This window comes from Lithobates pipiens, unplaced genomic scaffold (assembly GCF_037356315.1).
Source record: "Lithobates pipiens isolate NorthernLeopardFrog02 unplaced genomic scaffold, aLitPip1_a1.2 Scaffold_16, whole genome shotgun sequence".
Lineage (NCBI taxonomy): Eukaryota > Metazoa > Chordata > Amphibia > Anura > Ranidae > Lithobates > Lithobates pipiens.
In genome coordinates, this window is record NW_027507748.1 from 560,049,404 (window position 1) to 560,067,760 (window position 18,357).

The window sequence follows — 18,357 nt, forward strand, 5'->3', positions numbered from 1 at the left end:
TTGTAGGCGGAACATTTGACCGGAAATGTACGATTGCAGCGTCGTACAGTTTTGCCTGCTCTGTCAAATCTTCTTAGAACATTTGACAGACACCATAAGCCTTCAATGACAGATTTGACCTTAATTATTTTGGATTTTCGGATGAATGCATTTTTTAATGAAACAAAATAAATAAAAACTAATTTTTGGGAGTAACGGAAATTTTTTATTTTTTGGACGAAAATGAAAGTCCTAAAACAAAATATTTCAGTGAGCACATGTCTAATAGATAGCTCTTTAAGGCTACATTCACACCAGTGAGTTAAGTCAGTCTGAATTGTAGAGGCAGGAATCTCCTGTGCAAGTAAGTGCAGCTGCTGGCCCCATTCACTATAATAACAGGTTGCTGGCAACTTCAGCTATTCGCTACTCTCTGCACAGCCAGTGATTACCTGTGGTGATCACTTCTGGATGCACTTGTGTTAGGTCTTTTCTTAGGTTAGCCATACATGTTATTATTTCTCTTGTTCAGCCTAAAAATCGATAGCTTCCCCCATAAACATCAAATGCGAATGGAGGAATCTCTCCTGCTGTCTATTGTAATCTGACAGCTTCTGCAGCTATCAAATTATCCAAAAAGTAACTAAATATGAATGGCTTCAGTCACTGTTTGGCCCAGAATTTTCCACCTGGAGCCTTCATTTTTCCAATCAAACTTTCACAGGAGGTGCCAATGCGGCCACCAAATGCTACATTTTTCGCCCATTCAGCAGGAACCACCAACATTCAAGCCATGTATGGCCAGCATTAGTTAAATGTACAGTATATAATATAAATATATTGATTTTATCTGTAACATCTACAGTGTGTGTTTGGTAGCCCTCTGTAATCCAGGTCTAATTTGCTGTATTAAAAGTAATCTTCTCAATTTCCCCCTGTTGTACTCAAAGCCATCTCTGACATGAAGTGTTCAACAGGGCAGGCTAGTGCCTAAGGTGCATATTTGGCCACCTCCACCCAGTGATACATCCTTGACATCCATCGGAATGAAAATTTGTAAGTGTTTTAGTTAAAGCCTTACATACCCATGCTTACATGCCCATGACTAGGATGGCCTTAGTGGATAAAAATGTAAAGAAAGGTGTGACGGATCCGATCCCACACTCCGATTGAATGCTTTCGTCATATACCACTTCCTCCCAGCCTGAATATAGATATCAGATATTCCAACCGCTCACAAGCACAAAACAAGACGACACTTGCTTAGCTGCTAAACATGGACTCGTTTATTAGAACCAAAATTACAAGTATTTATAATACAGTAGAAGACTAAAACCTAACCTAATTAGCATGAGCTAATTATCTAATCATTGACCCAGACTAGTTGTCTGAGAGATAGGACTAAGGCCGCGTACACACGCGGGGACTGTTCGCCCAACTTTGTCCGCTGAACAGTGTTTCGGCGGACAGTCCGCTCGTGTGTGGGCTTCAGCGGACAGTTTCAGCGGACAGTCTGACGAACAAAGTTTTTCGGAAATTCCGTAAAACTGTCCGCTGAAACTTGGTTTGAGCGGACAGTCCGCCCGTGTGTAGGCTTGTTCTTCAAACTAAGTTCCGCGCATGCTCAGAAAGGATTTACACGGCGAAGGTTGCATTGCAGTGTATAGGACGTCGTATTTCTAGTCCCGTCGTACGTGCCGTTCACGTCATCGCGCAAGTTTCAGCGGACCGTTCGTTCGTCGTGTGTGGCCAAGTCCGTCCATGCTAATTTTGAGCGGACTGTCCGCTCAAACTGTTTGACGAACAAAGTTGGGCGAACAGTCCCCGCGTGTGTACGCGGCCTAAGGGTAAGACTTTGTCTCCTAGCTCACTGATTGACTATTCAATATACATTACCATAAACATAAACACAGGGTTAATTATCACAAACAACAATATGTGGAATACTCTTACAAGCCAGATTAGACTCATTTACACAACAGACAGGTGGCTGGAGCTGAAGACATTAGCATCTAACAGTTTGTGTCCCAACAGTGTGATTCAGTCTATTGCTAATATGGCAAATACATATCCAGAGTCTGCGTGTCTTGGGGGGGACATGGATCGGAATCTAAGTAACACCACCTCAGGGGTCCCCAGGCATACAGCTCACAAAGAGCACCGTTCCCCCAAATGCCAGGGCCCATAATTGTAAGGCAAGAGGCTCGCATTCTGTCCCCTCCAACAACCTCTGTCCCGGCTAGGTCTGTCACAAAAGGTAATTAAACAAATCAAAAATTAAAAGAATAAAAAGTAAATCTGTAAATACTGTTTTCCAAAAAAAAAAAAAGATGACAGGTGGAAAAATGTCAATGTGGGACATTCCCATGCCATGAACTAAAGGAAGGGGGCTGTTTTTGCCAGCTGGTATGAAATCAGTCAAACTGGCAAGCTGGCATGTAGGTACTGGGAGATTGAGGACACGAAGGTGGTAGGGTGAGTGTTGGCTGCTTTGAGTTTCTTTGCTTTTAGTTTCAAGGCTTCAGTGTGAAAAAGGTGGATAACCTAATGAATGAATGACTTGTATAGTGCTACCTATGTGAACTGAATTGCCTCAGGGTGCTTTTTGCTGCTGGTGTCCATCTGCAGAACAGTGCACGCCTTTGCCCCATGGGGTCCTGATACGCTTACAAACACATACGCATATTTTTTTGACAGAATCTAATTAACCTACCAGCATGTCTTTGGAGTGTGGGAGGAAACCGGAGTACCTGGAGGAAACCCACACAGACACAGGGAGAACATGCAAACTCCAGGGATTGCTGCTAGGTGAAAGTTCTAACCACCTACACCACTGTGCTGCCTGCAGACCTAAGACTGTAGGCAGCAGGTACTAACAAACTCCAAACATGTTTTTTCTTTTTTTGAAAATTTGATTCCAGCTTCCATCAACACTTAAAAAATATGGCACCTCATCCCAGTTAGAAATATTCAAAGATTTTTGGGAAAAACCAAATGGAGAAGAGAGGGGATTTTCACGGTGCAATTTATAAATTTTTCAAAAGAGAAATCCAAGAATATAAAAACGAATTTATTTTATTTTCAATCAATAAAAAAAGAGCTACATTGCTAGATATACAGAAGTGTGACATATAATAACCGGTCCGAGTAACAATTGGGTTAAGGTGCTTGTAATCGATTATCCCGACATGTTTCGCAAAAGCTTCCTCAGGGGATATACAAGCTAACAATAAAATAACATCAGAGCAGAGTAGTTAATAATCAATAATGCAAAACATATTGATTTAAATTAAAACAATACTGAATAATGGTAAATATCAATATAACCAACACACCCAGAGTTTTAAAGGGGTGCTTACCCTTGCTCCACAACCATTATCCCAAGCAGAAACAAACGTCTTGGTGTCAAAGAAAATGTGCAAGAACCCCGTATCTGACAGCTGGACATGCAGCAAGAAAGGACATAGACGAAGGCCAGTCTGGACAGTGATAAGAAGACATAAAGTAGATCAAAAGAATACAGTAATTTTTAAGATGTAATAGAACAACTCATTCTAAGGATTAACATGATGATTGTAAAGTATAAGAAAGGGGCAAAAAGCCTCCAAAACAAAATAGAAGATTTGGACCCTAATGGTTGCCAATCAAATCGTAGATACCAAACTAAAGCCAACTTATGAACAGAAAGTAGGACAATATTCAAAAGTGAACTGGTAATCTCATGAGTACTTACTAATACACAAGGTAACAATACGTCATGTCATACACAGCGGCCGATGAACAGATACAATGTAACATGCAGCCAATTGAAGATATAAAACTGCAATAATACACATTTGCACTCACAAGCTATCAGCTCGTTCGGTAGGTGCCAAGAAATATATAAGGAATAGAATAAATCTAGTTACTATCTCAAAGATACAAATTAAGGTGGATGATAAGCAACTTTATCAAAAACTTACTATCAGTATCGAATAGCATGTACTGCGTGCACGGCTCCTCCATGTCTGACGTCACCGGCTTGATGCGGACACATTTGACAGCGCTGCGCATGCGCCGGAGAAGGGGGGAAGGAGTAGGACTACATTTCCCATAAGGCTGTAATGATGACACTCAGCCTTACGCACTCCACCGATAGTGAATCAATGGGTGGGGGGGAAGTATGCGGCGAGGGTATTATAAGCCGTTACCATCTCAATTACACCACCAGATATAAACACTCATTTCGGCGAGCAGATTGCCAGCGCTGTCAGAAATACGGGCATCCCGGTGGAAAGAGAACCCAACCAGGAATACCCTTGGGTGTCCGTATGACCTCTTATAAGTGCTGTAGTTCTCCCGCCGCAGAACAGGTGGCAATTGCACATAGACAGAGGCTGCAAGGAAAAAATGTTTTCATTTAAATCAATCAATATGTTTTGTATAATTGATTATTAACTACTCTGCTCTGATGTAATTTTATTGTTAGCTTGTATATCCCCTGAGGAAGCTTTTGCGAAACATGTCGGGATAATTGATTACAAGCACCTTAACCCAACTGTTACTCGGACTGGTTATTATATGTCACACTTCTGTATATCTAGCAATGTTGCTCTTTTTTTATTGATTGAAAATAAAATAAATTTGTTTTTATATTCTTGGATTTCTCTTTTGAAAAATTTATAAATTGCACCGTGAAAATCCCCTCTCTTCTCCATTTGGTTTTTCCAAAAAAATCTTTGAATGTTTTTTCTTTATTAATAAAGAATACAACACACAACTTTATTTTAGCTAAAATAGGCCATGGCCTTGTTTATTGGTTTCAATAACTTCTCATTAAAACTGACAACTTTAAATCATTTAACCAGCAGAATTATACCAATAAAATTAACATAGCTCAGCCACTGAGACTCAAGCCATCATAACTTTGAGCAATTGGGGGTTGGGAGGGGGAGCTTTTCCAAAAACCCTCTCTGGAGACTGGCAAAAATTCCCCTCAGATAGCTCCTTAGATAAGGCCCTGGTGACCTTTCCATAAGTACCCATCAGTCCATCCTTTCAGTGCCCATCAGTGCTGTCTATCAATGCCCATCAGTGCCACATATTAGTGCCACCTATCAGTGCCGCCTATCAGTGCCCATCAGTGCCACCTCATCAGTCCCACCTCATTGGTGCCACCTCATTGGTGCCCATCAGTGAAGGAGAAAACTTACTTATTTACAAAATTTTATATCAAAATCAAAGAAAAACTTTTTTTTTCAAAATGTTCTGTCTTTTTTTTATTAATTTAGCAAAAAATAAAAACCACTGAGTGATCAAATACCACCAAAAGAAAGCTCTATTTGTGGGAACAAAATTATAGAAATTTAGTTTGGGTACAGTGTAGCATGACTGCTCAATTGTCATTTAAAAGGTGAAAGCTAAAATTGAACTGGGTAGGGAGGTGCGAAAGTGCTCTGTATTAAAGTGATTAAGCATAGCTAAATATAAAAGTCAAAAAAAATCAAATATACATCCAATATATGTCATACCATAACATGGTGTCACTGACACTGTCTGTAAAAACTCTACTGTTCTGTAACATCACATAAAACATAACAATGTCTCCCAAGCATGCTATTTCTTTAATATCACTTCCGAAGTTGCATAAAAGGACCCTCTCTCCACTTTACAGTATTTCATTTTTTATTTATTTTTAGGTAATTATCCACCATGCCTTTTTGACAAGGGCTTGCCTATTAGCCCTTGTACACACAGTCGGAAATTCCGACGGAAACGGTCTGATCAGATTATATTGTCGGAAAATCCGATCGTGTGTGGGCTCTATCAGACTTTTTGAGAGCAGGATCTCAAATTTTCCGACAACAAAATCCGATCAGACTTTTTCTGATCGTTTGTAGAGAATTTTGATCAGACAAAGTGCCACGCATGCTCAGATCAAAGTACAAGAGCAAAGCTATTGGCTACTAGGCTGAACGTAGTCCCGTCGGAACGAACGAACGTCATCACGTTCTGAACTATTGGATTTTCCGACAACTTTGTCCGACCATGTGTATGCAACACTAGTTTCAGACAAAATCCGTTGGAAAAAATCCGACAGATTGTGTGGTCGGAAATTTCCAAGTTGTATACAAGGGCTAAGTCCTACACATTGCCAGAATTTAGAATTGTGATTCCTCCCTACAGACTTCCATGGGGTTTGCAGCCAAGTTCAGGTTCCGCAGATCTCAAGCCGGATTCAATGAACCCTCTGCAAATCAAACCCAGCAGATTCACTCATCCCTAGTTTTTTATTAATTTACCTGTATTCTGTTTGCCTTTTTTTTTTCTTCTCTGCAGATAACATCATGTCAGTTGGAATTATTTTGCCTCTCTTGCTGGTCGCTTTGCAGGCATCACTGACAGAACTGTCCTGCTCATCATGCAGAGTATTCACCCAGACCATAGAGAAGGCAGAGAAAGAAATACTCCTGGAAATAGCCAAACAGAACATCCTGAAAAAACTTCACTTGCATCATCGGCCGAACATCTCAAACACAATCTCCAAGGATAATCTGGAACAGGCTCTGCAGCAGCTAGGAATTAACTCAGATAAAGACCTGTCAACAGATTTGCATGCAGAAAATGATGTGGAAGACAAAGAAGACAATGATCAAAGTTATGAAGTTATCAGCTTTGCTGGAATAGGTATGTTTTATTGAAGTGGTATACAGAATCTCATACCAACTATTCAGCTTTTAACTCTCTTCGGTTTGGAGCTTTCAGAATAAAAGAAAGGTGTCTATGTGTCGATTTTGGCTTCTGCATTTGAACATACCCATACAATTGGGCCCTGCCCAATCAAATAAGGCTCACACTGGCGCTCCTGTAACTAGTGGAAACTCCCCAGAGGCAAGATTACAAAAACTACACAGATAATAATAGCTTATTTGCATGTATTACTCCCTTACTGACTGGCTGATTAGGGCAAGTGTCCAAATTGCTTTGACATCTGTTTGCTATGCTTCTGAGATAATTTACACTTTGTTCGAGGTGCTGCACGCAGAATGTTTTATACTTTCATGCATAGAACCTTCAGCCTTTACAACCACTTTAACTGCAGTGGAAAAAGTGTAGTCAATGACTGGCCTTGCTGTGTGAGATGGGTGTCTGAATCACAAAACTGACTAAACAGAATTACACATCTTTCTTTAATCGTACATCACGGGACACAGAGCCATAGTAATTATTAGTAATTACTATGTGGGTTATAGTCCACCTTTAGGTGCTGGACACTGGCACACCCTAAACAGGAAGTTGCCTCCTATATAACTCCTCCCACTACTGGGAGTATTTGTTTTTTCGCCAGTGTCTAAGGTGTTGGTCACGAGTGAAGATGTGCTGTCCTGAGCTCCACTGGAGCAATCCTTGCTGGGGCTAGCTATGCAGCCGGATCCATTCAAAGCGTCTTTTAGGCCGAATTAAATGGTACTCGTGCCTCGTATCCGAAGAAATGGGCTTTGCCTGTAACGCTTCTCTTTTTAGAGAGCTGGACCCCGGGATCTAGTACTTTTGGTATTAAGGCCATAAAGTTTTACTGACGGGGTGTTTTTTACAGGTCCAGGATTGTGGATTCCCTGAGGGTCCCTGGTTCCTGAAGGTTTGTTAACGGAACCCACCATGAAGGGTGAAGATTGGGTCTGTTGGTTTTACCACAGAAAACCCTGCGGCTGAAAAGGTAAGTGGAGTTTTTCTAAGGAATTTTTAAATTTTCTTATGAAATGTCTCCTTTAGAGTAAATGTTGTCATGCCTATGTGTTACCACTTGGGGCTGAATGGAGCACGTACCTTCTCATGCTTTGCTCAGAGATCACGCTGTGTCACAGAAGCACCAGACTTTTTTTCTCCGGCTAGCAGGCAGTCCTCCGGTAAGTTTGGGGGGTTTTGTTTCCTCCAGACACCCCGACCTGAGCTCAACTCTTCCCCTCTTCAAGAGGCTGTGTATAAGGGAGAACTAAAAATGTTCGGCAATGCCATTTTCCTTTCACTGCCCTACATGGCAGCAGCTTCCAGGTCTCCTCCACTCCATCTATCCCTCAATCACAAGCCGATCCCATCGGGTCTGAGACCCATGCTTTTTTTGAAAAAGAAAGGAGGGGAGGCACGATGTGATGGTGGGGGCAGGAGTGTGTTTTAAAAAAAGAGAAAAAAAGAAAAACTCCATTTATGTTGGCTGTGAAATTGTCGGAGAGACATAAGGGCAAAGAAGAGCATGAAAGAGGTTTTGGTGATACAGGCATTTCCTACCTTGACACATTTACTATTTGCATCGGGTTGAGCATTAATAGCAGTGGCAGTAACTGGACTATTGCTCAAGCAGTGGATGCGATTTCTTCTGGTAGTACCTCTGCTTTGTTCATCTGGCTATGATCAGAAGGGAGGGTTGAAATACACCCAAAAAAGGGCTTAAAGGGTCTTCCTCAAGCTCTGGAAAGCCTACTATCTCTACAATTGTCATCCTCCACTGAGAGGAGGTGGCTGGTCAGAGTGAACATCAGGGCCATGAAATGTCTGCAACTGTTTTTAACACTGCAGCCCCTGTTTATTTTATGATAATGAAAAAAAAAGAAAAAATTGAGCGACTTAAATCACATCCCAGTGTGGGTCAAAATGTGACAGGTTCTCTTCCATTACCCAGGACCCTAAAACTGAGGAAATAGGGGCAGGAGAAGACGAATTCCCTCAGGATACCATGGTGAGGCTGATAAATCCTCTTCTGAGGTGTCAAATGCGGGAGAATAAGCTTTTCCAATCTTAAGGTCGATGGTGCAATTTCTTGCTGAATGATTGCTCCACATTTTTGTACCCTTAACTGAGTATTTGAGTTCACTAAAGCTGTGCATGCCTTTTCTTGTCCATTCATTGTTAGAAAAGCTTTTTTTGTGTCTGAGAGGATTACCCAGATAAACATTTTTTTCCCATCCTAATAAGTTTTCACACTTTATCCTATGGTGGAGGAAAGTCACTAAGTAGGGTATACCAGCAATTAACGCTGCTATATCCTTTGTGATTCCTTATGCTCAGTTTCATTCGAGACTGCTGCAAAACAGTATCCTATCAGCTTGGAACAAAGGGTTCAAGCTCTACATTCCCAATGTGTCTGACTCCAAAGCCTATACCCACATCACCCTGGTAGCACCCGATCCCGTCTGATCTTGGAGGCTAAGCAGGGTTGGGCCTGGTTAGTACCTGGATGAGAGACCACCTGGAAATACCAGATGCTGTAGGCTGGGTGCGCAGGAGCCTCAGTTTATGGTTAATATCCAAAAATCTACTACGGGGAAAATCCTTCCTTCATTTACCTGGGAAGTGATAACAACATAAGCCAACCTTATTTGTTTAGGTTGGGGAACAGTCCTGGAAGAGGCAACTGTCCAAGAGAAGTGGCCCAGATCAGAAATGGCCTTGCCCATTAACGTTTTTGAAATTCAGGCAGAGCTCTTGGTCCTGAGGGCCTGAACGTTCAGTTTACGGTATTGTCCTGCCAGGATTCAATCCGACAATGCCACAGCAATGGCCTATATTAATCACCAAGAGGGCACATGAAGTTGTGCGGCCCAGAGAAAGATGAATCGTATCCTATCTTTGGCAGAAAACAATGTACTTTGCCTATCGGCAGTCTTCATTCTAGGAATAGGAAATTGGCAGGCAGACTACTTGAGTTGCCAGCAGTTGTTCCTGGGAGAATGGTTCCTTCACCCCGATATCTTCCTGTCAATATGTAAAAAATGGGGGATCCCAGACATAGATCTGTTTGCGTCCAGGTTCAACAAAGAAATCAACAACTTTGTGTCAAGAACAAAGGATCCGCTAGCATGTGGCAGAGATGTCTTGTTATTCCCCTGGAATCGGTTCACACTGATTTATGCATTCCCTCCTATTCTGCCTGCGTCCACGACCTATTCGTAGATTCAAGCAGGTAGGAAAGTCATTGATTATTGTGGACCCCAGCAGGGCCTAGGAAATCTTGTTGTGCAGAGATTATAAAGATGGCAGTAGGGGACCCATGGAACCTACGATCACGGCCACATCCTACTTTACAAACGCAAAATTTAATGATCTGGCTATTGAGACCCACACTCTGAAGAAGCGTGGGCTGTCAGGTTCAATAGTTTCTACCTTGGTTAATGCAAGGGAGCCGGCCTCCATAATTATATATTATGGAGTCTGGGAAACATATGTCTCCTGGTGTGAAACCAGGAGTTGTACCCCAGAAATAGGTCAAAGGTAGATTCCTTGACTTTCTGCAGATGGGGTGAGAAATAAGGCTGGCCTTGAGTGCTTTCTAAGTACAGGTCTTGGCCTTATTGTGGCCTTATATTCAACGACCACTTGCTTCGCATTCTTTGGTTCGTAACTTTATTTAGGGGGTAATATGGCTTAATCTCTGGTTAGGTAAAAAGGAAAAATAACACAATAAAGGGAGCCCCCAAAGCTGCATAACCCATAAGTATACAACAAAAACACAGGAAATTTCCCCAGGGGTTTTTTAGCAGCAGAGAGTTGGTATGAAAATAGTTGATGTAAAAAAATATAATTTATTTGACAGACAATAGTAATTCCAAATGAACAATAATACATCATCCATATAGGTAGTGCGACAAATACAAGCATGGAACATCACTCATAGCAAAAAAACTCTATGTACAAGCATGGTTTGCCAATTGTATTCATAACATATGTATCCACATGAAAAACCCCAATGCATTTCGACCCTTGCGATTTCCGGTCTCTTCAGGGGGATTTATATTCTAGGGGAATGTCAAAAAATCTAATTAAAGACTTTGGACAATATAAAAAAATATATAGGTATAATATTTCAAATTAAGCAAAAATATGTCTCCATGCATATAGAGATATAGTTACCAATGGGTGTATGAGGACATGAGGACATGTCGCATGAACCGGCATTGCAGGATTATAGCCATCCAATGATCCCATCGCTGCCACATGTTCCCCCTCGCGCCCTCTGGGTGGGTGCATAGTCCACTGAGCTTACAGGGGGCCACGTTATGGGACCCAGAGAGGAGGATGGGGGGTAAAACACCTGCAGATGGACATGCAAAAAACTTTTTGTAGGTCATCATTAAATATTAGAGGGAGTATATAGAAGTGCTTGGCAGTTATAGGCTTATTACTTGGTAATTAATGAATTCATATTGTAAAAGAATTAAATTAGTTATATATAGCATGGCGTAGTTTCTTCATTAGTTATATTAATTATAAGAGGGATTAGCTGACAGTGAGAAAAGGTGGGTGAGGGATAGGGTGTGGAGATGTGATGGGTGAAGTGAAAATGCATGATGTGAGGTACACTGATGACGGGGCAGGGGGGGGTGTGAAAGTGAAAACAAAACCAAACTACTGAAAAAGAAAACTGAAACAACAAAATTGAAAGTGTGAAAAGAATGATGCATGTGTGTACGTGTGTGTGAGAAAGAAAAGAAAAAGGTGGACAATTGGATAAGATGGTGAAAGTGAGGTGGATCAAGGTGCCAAACATGAGAGATATGACACTGAATACTGTCTGCATAAAGTGAGGGAGTAGGATTATGATTATATTACTAAGAAATAATATTGTGTAGGTTAGGTAGTAATGTTAATAAATGAATGGGTATCACATAAGTACAAGGATCACCCAGTCATAATCATTCCAAAAGCTACACTTACCAAGCACTCCATCAGTCTTGTATTGGTGTATGACAACACTACCAGGGAACACCTCAGGATCTCCTGGGAGCTGTGGGATTTTAAAGTATCTGCATGATTTGTCCATTGTCTGCAGGTGTAGGACCCCACCCAATCCACCCTCCCACAGGTCTACAACACCAAAAGGGCGTCGTCCGCATGGTCCCCTCGGCGTTCCGGAAGGCATAAGCCCTGGCCTAAGCCATCGCCTCCGACGCAAAAGCGTGACGTCACTGACAGTCCGGTGGCGATCACGGAACGCCGCCAACACGGAGAAAGCCCCCCACAGTGGCCCAAAAAGGACTCAACTGTAGGGAAACAAACATTGGGGAGAATCTGCGTCTCCCCACCGTGCCGGGAAGCGGGGCGGAAAAGAGGCACCCCACCCAGTGGCGCGGGGCTGAACAGAGCGGTTTGCCCCAAGGGGATGGAGAAAAATAAAACACTGCAATGCATGCAAAGTAGTACAAATAAAATGATTTACAGGTGATTATATGTTAATATAGGTATATTTTTGGTAGAAGGAGCCAAAGGCATATACAATGCCATCAATTACATAAAAAAGATGGAGGGGGGGAAGAAAAGAGGATAACTTTTTGCACCCCTCAAACAGTGATTCCACTTGTCTGAGCTAAATGCAGGTGCCTTTCATTATAGGCTATTACGCTTTGTATGCGTCCCTTTGTCGCCTCAAGGGTGGCTAAAGGAAAAATACCTGCATTATGATTTCTCCAAAAATTGGCAGTATGTCTTGGCTCGTATTAATCTCTGGTTAGGTAACCCCTGAACCATTGGGACTTGAATTTAGTTTTGTCGGCATTACAAAACAGCCTTTTTTTGGGCGGATACAACATATTCCCTTAGTCCTTTTTTGACAAGGAAACTATTTTTTCTGGTAACCATATCTTCTGCAAGAAGGGTATCAGAATTGGCTGCTCTTTCTTGTAAAGAGCCATATTTTTATTGTTCACAAGGATAAGGTAGTATTGCGTCCTCATCCTAACTTTTTACCGAAGGTAATATCAGGTTTTTATCTAAACCAGGATATTTGTCAGGGTATAAACCAGAATCAGCCCCGTCAGTTTCACAGTGTCCCTGCGCCGATGCGCGGCGGAATGGCGCATCGGCGCACGTGGCTCAGCTGAACAGCATGCGCGCATGTACACTAGTGCACGCATAATGTGAAACCCCTGGTGGCCTATAAAAGCTGCCTGACTGTTCAAACAAATTGCTGGTTCATCTCTCAGCTTCCCTGTGATCTTGTTCCTGTTTTCTGCTGATCGTTTACCTGTTGTGAATCAGATTGCCTTGACCTACACTGACTCTCTCCTGGACCTGACTTCTGCCTTGTTTAACGGACTCTGCTTACCTCCTGTGTTTGACCCTCGGCCTGTACGAGATTTATCTCCAGTCTCCGGTGCCTTGACCCTCAGCCTGTTTCTGGATTGTCTCCTGTCTCCATTGCCTTGACCTCCTGCCTGTTCCTGGATTATCTGCTGTCTCCTGTGTTTGACCCTCGGCCTGCTCTTGGATTTCCTCTACACCTGAATCTTGGCTCCCAGCCTGTCTACGGACTTATCTTTGCTGCTGGTTTCCCAGCCTGTTCTGGACTTGTTGTTTTACCTGCCTGCTGGGTTCAAGACCTACCAGCCTTGCACGGCTATCCAGTTCCTAGCTGACCTTCAAACAAGTTCTTTCATCCTGCTGGTAGCTTGTGCCTCTTTCTGCAATTCACTCTCTGTACCATCTCCAGGGGTGGAGTGTGCTTAGTCACAAGAGTGAACCGCTCTCTGCATCTTGGTCTCGGTGATTACCCCACTCCTGACAGTATTGTTCTACCTTAATTTTTCCAGAATCCTGTTCTATGGAAGAAAAATAACTACATTCTCTTGATGTGGTGAGAGCAGTCAATGTCTACTTAAAGGCGACTCCTCAGATTTGGAAAACGGATGTTTTGTTCATGTTGCCTGAAGGTCCTAAAAGAGGACAGGCAGCATCGAAATCTACTATTTCTAAATGGATTCGACAAGTAATTGTTCAAGCTTATGTTTTAAAGAGGCAGTTCTACCCTCTCAAATAAAAGCACACTACTCTAGGGCTGTTAGTGCTTTGTGGGCAGTGCATCACCAAGCCTCCATGGCTCAATTCGGCAGGGCCGCAACTTGGGCTTCAATCCATACAGTTACCAGATTCTATCTGGATGTAAAAAGACATGAGGATGTCGCCTTTGGGAGCAGTGTACTGCAGGCAGCAGTATAAATCCTATGATCTCATGGTGCCCTACTTTGGTTGTGTCTCCCTCCCCTCAATTGGCATTGCTCTGGGACATCCCAAATAGCAATTTCTATGGCTCTGTGTCCCGTGAGGTACGATGAAAGAAAATAGGATTTTTATAACAGCTTACCTGTAAAATCCTTTTCTTTTGAAGTACATCACGGGACACAGAGGTCCCGACCCACTTTCTAGTATACATTTGTATTGCTTTTCTATAAAACTGAGATACTGAGATCAAAAGGTGCCTGTATCACCAAAACTACTTTCATGCTCTTCTTTGCTCTTATGTCTCCCCCCACCGACAATTTCGCAGTCAGCATAAATTGAGTTTTTCTTTTAAAACATACTCCCATGTTGGAGGACGCCAACGCTGCGCTAAGCCCCACCCACATCGCGCCTCCCCTCCTTTCTTTTTCAAAAAAAGAGTTTTCCCGCACAAGCATGGGCCTTCGATCCCACGGGATCGGCTTGTGAGTGAGGGAGGTATGGCGTGAAGGAGACCTGGAAGCTGGCGCCGTGTGTAGGGGAGGTGAAATAATATGGCATTGCCAATTGTTTTTAGTTCTCTCTTATACTCAGCTTCTTGAAGAGGAGTTCAGTTCAGGTGGGGGTGTCTGGAGGAAGCAAAACCCCCCAAACTTACTGGAGGACTGCCTGCTAGCCAGAAAAAAAAAAGTCTCCTGCTCCTGTGACACAGCGCGATCTCTGAGCAAAGCACGGTACGTGCTCCATACAGCCCCCAGTGGTGACACTTAGGCATGACAACATTTACTTTAAAGGACACATTTCATAAGAAAATTTAAAAATTCCTTAGAAAAACTCCACTTACCAACACCTTAGACAGTGGCGAAAAAAACTGAGATGGGTTATATAGGCAGGCAATTTCCTGTTTAGGATGTGGCAGTGTCCAGCACCTGAAGGTGGACTATAACCCACATAGCAATTACTATGGCTCTGTGTCCCATGATGTACTTCAAAAGAAAAGCATTTTATAAGTCAGCTGTTATAAAAATCCTATTTTTAATGAGTCAGACAGTTCAGATATAGGTACCTGTATTTTAAATGAGTATTGCTTGGTTTATTTTATTAAAGAATATATAAAGATTTGTTCTGGAGTTTAAAGTGGTTGTATAGTCAAATTGGGGACTTTTACCTACAGGAAAGCCTATAATAAGGCTTGCCTGTAGGTAAAAAAAATATCTCCCTCGCAATGTGCCGCTGACTGCAGCAGCGCATGCGCACAGGGGATTCCCGGCTGGAAGCCCGGCAGACGCCGGACCCTGCCGGAGAGAAATCTCCAACGCGCATACGCGGGAGTGATGATATCGCGGCTCCAGCCACTCACAGCGCCGGAGCCGCGATACCCGGACGAAACGCAGAGGGAACATGTCAGCTCCCTCGGCGTGGATCGGGACAGATGTCGGGGCCTCGTTCTAAGGTAAGTATTTCATAATGAGCTAGTATGCATTATGCCTTTTCCTTTGCAGGTGAGCAAAAAAAATAAAAAATCAGCGGGTATACAACCGCTTTAAGGACCTTTATTTGGCCTTTGGACTTGTGCATTTATTTGAGCACTGTATCCCTGTGAGAATCCTAATGTCCTTTTTGAAAGGGAATAAAGTATTCAATTTATTATGATTTTTTTTTTTTTTTTTAGATAACGTCCAGGATGTTCCATTTGTTCTTCACTTTCGTCTCTCTGCTGACAAAGACAAACATGAGGAGATATATCAGGCATATTTGTGGCTCCATATGAAACCGACATTTCGCAATAAGATTACCCTTTCAGTGACTAGTAAACACCATCCAGATGACCCGTCAGTAGAAGGAGAAACTGTCAACATGAAAGTTTTCAAAGGAGGGTGGTTTAGGGTATATCTGCCCATGCTCACAGGTAAAGCTTTATCAGTGGGAGAAGAAAATATATACCTGGAACTGAAGTGCCAGGACTGCCAGACTCTATTTATGATGGATAACATCATTCATGACCGTCGCCCATTCCTTGCCCTAAAAGTGCGCAATAAGCAAGAGGAATCTCGAACTCGGAGACACGTGACTGAATGCACTGGTGACATAGATATTTGTTGTCGTAAAAGGTTTTATATTTCTTTTAAAGATATAGGCTGGAGTGACTGGATCATTAGCCCAAAGGGGTACATTATGAACCTTTGTGAAGGCAGGTGTCCTGTTCACCTAGGCAGAGCACCGGGGATTTCAGCATCTAGTCATACTGCTGTTTTCAGTCTCATAAAGGCAAACAACATATATTCCAATCTCAGCCTTTGTTGTGTGCCGACAAAGCGAAGAAGTCTATCCATTCTTTACTATGATGTAAATAACACTATTGTCAAGGCAGACGTTCCTGATATGATAGTGGAGAGCTGTGGTTGCACCTGATACCTATCCCACTTCCCCAGTTTGTGCTTTCTCATGTACAATTTTAAAATAGCAAACTGCTTGCTAAATCTGTCTTTTCTCTGTTGGGTAGCCCAATTACATTATTGTACTTAAATGATAAATAAAAATAAAAAAACAGTAGCTAAATATGGTTTTAAATGATACCAGTAAAATGATTGTTGGTAAAGATGGACCCTTACAAAACAACATTTAGTTATGTAAATTATTGTAACTAAAACATAATTGCATTATTTTTTTTCTATGCAAATACAGTTTTGTTCATACTTTGTTCATGCATTTTCTCCCTGTCCTGTGTACATCCTGCAGACTCTTTTTAGGAATATCCTGTGAATGTACAGTATGTGAACTCAAGCAGCTGCTGAACATCATGGTTTTACTGAGAAGACTACAGCAATTCCATAGTGCACAGGGAAGGGTGACAACACTGCGTCTCTATGATTAATACACACAACCGGAATTTCCGGCAGACTAGGTCTGAAGGGATTAGTCCGTCGGACAATCCGATCGTGTGTGGGCTAGTTCGATCGTTTTTCGGAAAAAAATCAGACGGACCTAGAAATAGAACCTGTTTCAGATCTATCCGATGGACTCAATTCTGACAGACTAAAATTGGGTGTGCTGGTCCGACAGACCAAATACGACACAAGGGAAGCTATTGGCTACTGGCTATTGAACTTCCTTGTTTAGTCGCGTCTTACGTCATCACGTTCAAAATGGACAAACTTTCAAACTGACTTAGTCTGTTCATGTGTGGCCAAGTCTGTTTGTTCGGAAAGTCAGTCGGAACTCCAACGAAAGTCCATTGGGAAGACCATCGGACCTAGTCTGCTGGAAATTCCGGTCGTGTGTACGCAGCATTAGAGTTGTTACCGTACAAAAGGAAGTGTCTATAAATACATCTTGCTGGTATCATTTAATTATAGAAAGAAGAATTACACTTTTGTACATTACAGCAGGGGTCTCCAAACTTTCTGAACAAAGGGCCAGTTTACTGTCCTTGAGGCTTTAGAGGGGTCAGACTGTGACCAGTGGGATTTTAAAACAAAGTGGTGTTGGTGAGAGCAACATTACCCCATCGTTTGTTTTAGTGGATTGAATAGTTCCCTATTTTTGGTATCAGTTGAAGGATTGATGCCCCGTTATTGGTATTCAAGGAAGGAATGGCTCCCTATTGTTGATGTCTATGGGGGGAATGTTGCCCAATCATTGGTGTTTGTGGGTGGAACGGTTCCCCATAATTGGAGTCTGTGAGAGGACTGGTACCCCATCATTGGTGTCAGGGGATGACATGGTGCCCCAAGGGTCAGATAAAAACAAGTAAAGGGCCCCATCCAGCCAGTAGCCAGCAGTTTGGAGACCACTGCATTACAGGACCATGTGCAACAGCATATTTCTTTTGGGTTTGAAGAACACTTTAGTTCAATACCTTTTATTTTAATTCTGGTAGCCTAACACTGATAGATTCCAGAGTCTCCAGAGAAGCAGAGCCCGTATAAATAGCAGCTGGCCAACATATCATACTGTACACTGAAACACATCCCCCTACATTTAATTTTACCCATTCTGAACCAAAACCCAATGAACACATAAATTCCCCCCCCCCCCCCCAAAAAAAAGGTAAGCATTCCTTAAAACTAGCCCTTAACATTTCATTCTCTTCACAAACATCTAACCCGTAAACCAGAGGTGTCCAAACTTTTTTCAAAAGGAGATTTGATGAAGTGAACATGCGTGAGGGCCCACCATTTTGCCTGACATTCTTTGAACCAATAAAATTTGGTCTAAGTGTGTTTGTCTGAGCACTAACACTCTGCCTAACAAGAATTAACCTGCCTTTGTGGCTGTGTGTGGTGAAGAGATGAGCTTGGGCATGTTATTTGGATATATATCGTATTTATCGGTATATAACATACACCTTCACTTTAAGATGGAAGTTTCAGGAAAAAACTTATAAGGGCCAGTGCCCATCTGCAGCCTCAC

At 42.3% G+C, this 18,357-nt stretch overlaps 1 protein-coding gene and 1 pseudogene across 1 annotated transcript in view; both read left to right on the top strand.

The window, feature by feature from the left end:
- LOC143983646 (inhibin beta C chain-like) overlaps positions 1-16,645 on the top strand; it is a 42,524-nt gene extending 25,879 nt beyond the window's left edge. The window contains exons 2-3 of the mRNA XM_077483590.1: positions 6,298-6,645; positions 15,617-16,645. Of these exons, the coding sequence (XP_077339716.1) occupies positions 6,306-6,645; positions 15,617-16,356 (1,080 nt within the window). The 5' untranslated portion in view covers positions 6,298-6,305 and the 3' untranslated portion in view covers positions 16,357-16,645. The remainder of the gene's footprint in view (positions 1-6,297; positions 6,646-15,616) is intronic.
- On the top strand, positions 9,109-9,227 carry LOC143984796 (5S ribosomal RNA; annotated as a pseudogene).
- Positions 16,646-18,357: the final 1,712 nt, after the last annotated feature.